The sequence below is a fragment of the Raphanus sativus genome, chromosome 5, assembly GCF_000801105.2.
Source record: "Raphanus sativus cultivar WK10039 chromosome 5, ASM80110v3, whole genome shotgun sequence".
NCBI lineage: Eukaryota > Viridiplantae > Streptophyta > Magnoliopsida > Brassicales > Brassicaceae > Raphanus > Raphanus sativus.
Genome location: NC_079515.1, coordinates 2411649 through 2419729, shown reverse-complemented (window position 1 = coordinate 2419729; position 8081 = coordinate 2411649). Strand labels below are relative to the sequence as shown.

The 8081-nt window shown below is 29.6% G+C and overlaps 1 protein-coding gene across 1 annotated transcript; it reads left to right on the top strand.

The window, feature by feature from the left end:
* The first annotated feature begins 5924 nt into the window (after positions 1 to 5924).
* LOC108859441 (nuclear envelope-associated protein 1) lies at positions 5925 to 7899 on the top strand. The gene is made up of 5 exons (XM_018633344.2): positions 5925 to 6249; positions 6417 to 6524; positions 6771 to 7235; positions 7334 to 7435; positions 7550 to 7899. Exons 1-5 carry the CDS (start codon positions 6082 to 6084, stop codon positions 7715 to 7717), a joined length of 1011 nt encoding a protein of 336 aa, XP_018488846.1. The 5' UTR covers positions 5925 to 6081; the 3' UTR covers positions 7718 to 7899.
* The last annotated feature ends 182 nt before the right edge of the window (positions 7900 to 8081 follow it).

Sequence of the window (8081 nt, the reverse complement as noted above, 5' to 3'; positions counted from 1 at the left end):
CTCCAATCACCAATTTATTATAATCCTCCTATATACTAATTAAAAAGTCACTTAAATGATTTTTGCTTATGTATTGCTCATAGGTGAAATTTCAAAAGTTTATTATAATTTGATTGGTTGATAATTTTTATAAATTACTTATTTTATTCGGATCTAAAAATAAAAAGAAACTTTGGAACTCATTAATACAAGTAACCATATAATACATGTAATATTACAAGTAATGGTTTATGGTAACAAATATTGTAACTTATTAAATTAGTGGATTAACCACTATGAAAATCTCTATTCTTTAGAGAAACAGAAGAAATAAAGGTTCCAAACCTCCTTGACCATTATCATATGTTAATTTATGATGCAAATATTGAGTTTTAAGTTAAATGCCTTATATTTTTAAGCTTATAGTCATTAGTGTCATTTAAAATGTCCTAATCACTTTATACATTTTTATTAATGTACAATAAACTCTCTTTCATGTACATGGGCATTGTTTTAATTTTTAACAATTAAGTTAGTAAAACTTCATATGCTGCCTAAACCATTGGACTTACCAGTATGAAAATTTTATTCTTGAGAGAAACTGTGACAACAAAAGTTTCAAACCTCTTTGACCATCATCCTATGTCAATAAGGGATTCAAATACGCATTTAAACAAGATTATCATATTTATATATATTTTACAAAATTTGTGGGTCCCTACAAAAATATAAAATTTTCGTTAATTTCTCTATACACTGAAGTTTATACTAAATAAATTTATTTAAAATTTCCTAAATGCATTATAAATTTGTATTAATCTATTATTTCAAACCACATTCTACATTTGAATTAATGTAATCTAAACTATCTTTCATGGTATATAGGAATCATTCTATTTTTTTAATATTTAGTTTACTAAAATTTCATATACTGTCTAGATTAGTGGAATTAGCATTATAAAATCTTCATTATCTAGAGAAACGAAGACAACAGAGGTTATAAACTCTTTAACCATCATCTTATGTCAGTTATCAATGAAACTATACACTAAAACCAATTTTTTAAATTTTGAAATTTGTTTCAAAATCCGTGGGTTAACCTCTTCAAAAATATTGAGTTTTCGGTAAATGCTCTATATACTGAAGTTTATACTCTTCACTTTAGTTAAAAAAATTCAAACCATATTCTACATCTGAATTAATGTATTCTAAACTATCTTTCATGGTATATAGGAATAATTCTAATTTTTTAAAATTTAGTTTCCTAAAATTTCATATACTGTCTAGATTAGTGGATTTAGAATTATAAAATATTTATTATCTAGAGAAACAAAGAAAACAGAAGTTCTAAACTCTTTGACCATCATCTTATGTCAGTGCTCGCCGAAACTATACACTAAAACCAAATTTTTAATTTTTGATTTTTTTCAAAATCCTTGGGTTAACCCCTTCAAAAATATTGAGTTTTCGATAAATGCTCTATATACTGAAGTTTATACTCTTCACTTTGGTTTAAAAATTTCAAACCATATTCTACATTTGATTTAATGTATTATAAACTATCTTTCATGGTATATAGGAATCATTCTATTTTTTTAATATTTAGTTTACTAAAATTTCATATACTGCCTATATTAGTGGAATTACCATTATAAAATCTTCATTATCTAGAGAAACAGAGACAACAGAGGTTCTAAACTCTTTAACCTTCATCTTATGTTAGTGCTCGATGAAACTATACACTAAAATCAGGTTTTCATATTTTTGAAATTTTTCCAAAATCCGTTGGTTAACCCCTTGTCAATATGGGATGCAACTATGCATTTAAACAAGATTTTCATATTTATTGAATTTTGAAAATAATTTGTGGGTTATAAACCCTACGAAAATATAATTTTTTTGTTATTTTCTATATATACTGAAATTTATACTCATTAAAGTTGGTTAAAAATTTCTAATTGCATTATAAATTTGTATTAATCTATTATAAACTTTCTTCCATGGTACATGTGCATCGTTCTATTTTTTTAACAATTGTTTTGATAAAACTTTATATGTTGCTTAAATTAGTGGACTAACCTCTATGAAATCTCTATTATTTAGAGAAATAGAAACAACAAAGGTTCCAAACCATCTTGACCATTACTCTATGTTAGTTTATGATGCAAATATTCAATTAAACAATATTTTCATATTTTTGAAATTTTCTCAAAATATGTGCGTTAAATGCTCTAGTTTTTAATCTTAAACTCATTACTCTTGTATAACGATTTCTAATCACTTTATACATTTTTATCAATGTATGATAAACTCTCTGTCATGGTACAGGGGCATTGTTCTAAATTTTTAACAATTAAGTTAGAAAAACTTCATATGTTCTATTTGTTTAAGCTTAAACTCATTACTGTTGTATAAAATTTTCTAATTACTCTATACAGTTTTATCAATGTATTATAAACTCTCTGCCATGGTACATGGGCATCGTTCTAATTTTTTAACAATTAAATTAGTAAAAACTTCATATGCTGCCTAAATCATTGGACTTACCACTATGAAATTTTTATTCTTTAGATAAACGGAGACAATAAAGGTTCCAAACCTCTTCGACCATAATTCTATGTCAATACATGATTTAACTATGCATTTAAAAAATATTATCATATGTATTGATTTTTTTCAAAATTTGTGGGTTAACAACCCCTACGAAAATATAATTTTCATTAGTTTCTCTATATACTGAAGTTTATACTCATTAAATTTGTTTAAATTTTCTAAATGCATTCTAGATTTGTATTAATCTATTGTAAACTTTATTCCATGGTACATGGGCATCGTTTTAATTTTTTTAAAAAATTGTTTTAGTAAAAATTTATATGTTACTTAAATTAGTGGACTGACCACTATGAAATCTCTATTCTTTTGGATAAATGGAAACAACAAAAGTTTCAAATCTCTTTGACCATCATCCTATGTCAATATGGGATACAACTATGCATTTAAACAAGATTTTCATATTTATTGATTTTTCTAAGAAACTTGTGGGTTAACCCTTACGAAAATATAATTTTTTTGTTAATTTCTATATATACTGAAATTTATACTCATTAAAGTTGTTTAAAATTTTCTAACTGCATTATAAGTTTGTATTAATCTATTATAAACTTTCTTTCATGGTACATGCACATCGTTCTATTTTTTTAACAATTGTTTTAGTAAAACTTTATATGTTGCTTAAATTAGTGGACACCTCTATGAAATCTCTATTATTTAGAGAAACGGAAATAACAAAGGTTCCAAACCACCTTGACCATTATTCTATTTTAGTTTATGATAAAAATATGCATTAAAACAATATTTTCATATTTTTGAACAATAAAAGTTCCAAACCTCTTTGAACATTATCCAATGTCAGAGTACAATGCATATATTTATTAAAAATATTGTCATATTTTTGATTTTTTCTCAAATTTTGTAGGTTAAACTACGAAAATATTGAATTTTTAAGTAAATTCTCTATAGTCTATATACTCAGTTAATAATACGAAAATGATGGTTATTTACATTTTAGCTTAGAAATACACATTAAAAGTCCACAATGGAAAATATTGATTTGCTTATCAGCAATTTGAACTAACGCAAAGATCATAGTTAGTTGTTTTATATTTTTTTCAGTGACATGGAATGAATTAATCTTGTAAAGCAGGTATAGAAATGAGCTTGAGAAGTTCCAACTGATTCGTACTGATGATAGTAACAATAAGTTAAAAACTTCTAATACGGTATATCAAATAAATTCTATGATAAAATGATAATTAGACAGCTACAATATAGCATATATGTATATATTAAATCTTAGCTTGTGCATAGAGGAGTTTAGCCCGTTATAGATGATTCTAATATATTATTTTGGAAAATGATGGTTATTTGCATTTGGGCTTTAGCCATACATATTTAATCGAATGAAAGGTTTCAGCCTATCATTTTTATTAGTTGAAGTTGCAGACGGCTACAATATATGAAGGAGATATATATTTAAATCTTAGACTGTGTAAAACATATTTAGCCGGTTACAAAGGATTCAAATATATCATTTCTATAAATGATGGCAATTTGAATTATAACTTAACCATACATATAAAATGATGGACAATATTTTATTTGCTAACACAGATAACAACTTGAAAATAAAAACTCAGGGATATTTGACAATTTACATATGAACAATAAACATAACAAGAGTCTAATAGTAGTAAAATAGACATGGTATCTAACGCATAGGATTACTATTGAGAGTAAAAATTATATCCAGTAATAGCAGTTTACATTGAAACTTGGACAAATAAGTTTCACTATATCCACAATAGTAGCAGTTTAGTATTATTGGATTGCATAGGGTTTGTGATACGCCATTACCCTCACTCCGACTGGTTATTCTCCAGCCACACTGATCCATTTGGTATCACCTGCCTGGAAATGATGAATCAACCAGCTTGTCCTGATAAAGGGGGATTTTCAGTTATCTTAACAAGTTTTCCAAAAGGGAAATATTTGATGGTGTCTACTTCATCGGCATCGAGAGCGTTTAGTATCTATCTAATTAATAGCATAGGGTTTGTGATATGTGTTACCCTCACTCCGACTGGTTCTTCACTGATGGCGGAAATTCTCTCTAGAATGGGAAGTGGTGGAACTCGGTGTTCATCGTCTTCCATTTTCTGTCTATAAATGGAGAATCTGAGGTTTGTTACATGATTGAGGTGTTTTTGAGAGAAAAGAGATAGAAGAGGCGAGATGTTGAGAAATATTTTGGATTGGTAAGGACAAGATTGAAAAGAAATGAAAAACATGCTTAGAATATCTAATTTTGAATTGTTACAACTGACAAATTATGTGACAAATTCTCTCGTATCTTTTAAAAAGATTTTGCATCTCCATGCTGTATACAAAGGTATATAGGTACCAATGTCTTACGAAATTAACAACAGTGTCGATAAAATGGTTTATTGGGAGTACTTTAAATATCAGATAAATTGTTCGTAGACGTCCTAATTTCCCTTATAAAAACCTATGATTCTCATTTTGGAAGTAGAAATAAAAAAAAATACTTTCTTCTTTTCTCTGTGAAATTAGAGTATTTACACTTTTTATGAATTAAAATAAAATAAAAATTAATTGTACAATCAATTACCTGAACCAATTATAATATTGATTTTATGTTAAAAAAAACTTATAATGACTTAGATTTATATTGTTGAATTATCTTAAATCTCACGGCTATTGTCTCTTTCCCCATCCACACACATGTCCCTTAATCACATCTTGACTATAACAACAAATTAAAACAGTTCTTTGTCACTATTTGTTTTGTCACGTTGTCATTATCCATTGACTGATGCACAAATTCCACTTGGATCATAAATCTCAAAAGAATTGATTTTTTCTTTTTTAAATATTACACGGACATGGGTTTGTGTTTGCCGAGGATTTGGGAGGGAAAGGTTTGAAATTGTAAGAAATTTTGATTTTTGAAAGTCCACTTTTCTTCTCTCTCTCCGTTTCATTTATTCTGATTTGCTTCTCTTTCCTTTCTCTCTCCTCTGCTCTTGTTAGATTTATATGACAAAACCAGAGAGAGGATTTGGGAGGGAAAGGTTTGAAATTGTAAGAAATTTTGATTTTTGAAAGTCCACTTTTCTTCTCTCTCTCCCTTTCATTTATTCTGATTTGCTTCTCTTTCCTTTCTCTCTCCTCTGCTCTTGTTAGATTTATATGACAAAACCAGAGAGATCTGATTAATCCGAAGATCTTGAAAATATTCTTTTTAAACTACAAGTTAACTACATCTACTTTCTCTCCCATACAAGGCTCATGTAAAGTCACCATCTTTGTATTTATTATTATATATTTTTTAAAAAATTGTTAAAGACTCTTCTTCATTATAACTTCTGTATTAATGGTCAACTGCCCCAATATGTTCACATGCTACAAAAAAAAACTTAAACCCTTTTTTTTGTTCCTATCTTCTTCTTTCCTCTAGAGTTTTGAGATTTGTGAGGAGAAGCCGACCAATTCATGAAGGTGTAGACTTTGGATGAGAAACTAATGTCTTGTTCCGACAAAACCATGGTGGATCCGCTCCTGAAAGATTTGGACGAGAAGAAAGAGAGTTTCCGGAGGAACGTTGTCTCTTTGGCGGCTGAGCTGAAGCAAGTGAGGGGCCGTTTGGTTTCTCAAGAACAATCCTTTCTTAAGGAATCCCAAACTAGAAAAGTAAAAAAAAAAAAAAAAGTCTTTCTCTTTTCTTTTTAAAATTAAAATTATTCTTCTCATTAATTCTTTTCCTTTGTTGGTGTTATTAGTGGTAGGGTCTCTTATTAAGAATTTAAAATGATAGAATTAGTTAGAAATGATTTGGTTTTCTGTTGTTGTTTGTTCAGGAAGCAGAGAAAAAAGCAAAGAACATGGAAATGGAGATGTGTAAACTGCACAAGAGGTTGGAAGAAAGGAACTCTCAGCTTCAAGCTTCTGCATCTGCTGCTGAAAAGGTTTATTCTCATTCAAACCAAATATATATAAGACTATATCATGTTATTGGTTGGTTACAAGGCTTCACTTTAGGTCTTGAATGGCTCTAAGATCTTAGCTAGATGAAGAAGAATACAACTTGTCTCTGAATGATATAGGTCTGTTATTGTACTAATGTAGAAATGCATTGTGTGGTGACAGCTTGTCTTTAAATGATACACTTTTCTTAATTTTTTTTTCTTCTTAATTATGTAATCTGAAAACAGTTTATCAAAGACTTGGAGGAGTTTAGATCACAGCTGGATGCAACCAATGTAACCGCAGAGTCAAGTGCTGACTCTGCTCAGTCTGCACACGTCCAATGCTCACTCCTTAAACAACAACTCGACGACAAAACACGTTCTCTCAGAGAGCACGAACACCGTGTGACTCAGCTCGGGCGTCAGCTCGATGATCTACAGAGAGGACTGAGCTTGAGAGAGTGCTCGGAGAAGCAGCTGAGGGAGGAGCTTAGGAGAATCGAGCGGGAGGTAACAGAGGCTATTACAAAGGCTGGGATAGGTAGCAATGATTGCGTGCTCCAGAAGCTTCTGGAAGATGTTTCTCCGATGAATTTTGAGAGGATGAATAGACTGGTTGAAGTGAAAGACGAAGAGGTTAAGAAGCTGAAGGATGAGATAAGGTTAATGTCAGGTCACTGGAAACATAAGACCAAGGAGCTAGAATCTCAGGTGAATCCATTTTTTTTTCTTTTTTTTTATTTTTAATTTGGTTAAAACAATCTGTTGATTTCTCAATGCAAGTATATATCTTTTTGATTAAAACACAGCTGGAGAAACAGAGAAGGACAGATCTAGACTTGAAGAAGAAGATACTGAAGCTAGAGTTCTGTCTTCAAGAAACTAGAAGCCAGACCAGAAAGCTGCAGAGGGTGAGTCTTAAAAGTTCATTTACTGTGTGACATTTTTGTAGCTTCTTCTTTGGATCAAAAGTTTGTTTTTTTTTAACAAAACTCTTTTTTCTTGTGTGATGATGAATGGAACAGAAGGAGGAAAGACGTGACATTGAGATCAAAGAGATAAGAGAGATGATGTCAGAGAAACAACAAGGTAATGAAGAATCTTGGGAGAAACAGAAGTTCTGGGACAATTCAGGATTCAAGATCGTTGTATCAATGTCTATGTTGATGTTAGTGGTAGTCTCCAAGAGATGAGTTTTTCTCTTCCTTTTTTATTTTTTTTTTGTATAAAATGTAGTTGACGAAAAAATCTAAAACTATAGAAAATCTAGGGGTTTGTAATAATATATGTACTAGATTTTGACCCGCGCTTTTGAAGCGCGGGATATTTTACGATGAAAAATTTTACTAATAATTTAACAAATATTTTGGTAATTTTTAAAGAGTGTGTATTTAAATCAGTATTTTTAAATTCAACTCGATTGTGATTATACCAGTTAATCCGCAGATCTGACAATTCAATTTATGTTTTTAAAATATTCATATTAAAAAATCACTAGAACCCAAGACTAACCGATTGAACTGATGGATGACCGATATGTAATCTAATTGGATTTAA

Coding starts and splice junctions, on each gene's coding strand:
- LOC108859441 (XM_018633344.2), top strand. CDS start 6,082: ATGTCTTGTTCCGACAAAACCATGGTGGATCCGCTCCTGAAAGATTTG. Junction 6,250..6,416: donor AGGAATCCCAAACTAGAAAA/GTAAAAAAAAAA, acceptor TTGTTTGTTCAG/GAAGCAGAGAAAAAAGCAAA. Junction 7,436..7,549: donor AGACCAGAAAGCTGCAGAGG/GTGAGTCTTAAA, acceptor TGAATGGAACAG/AAGGAGGAAAGACGTGACAT.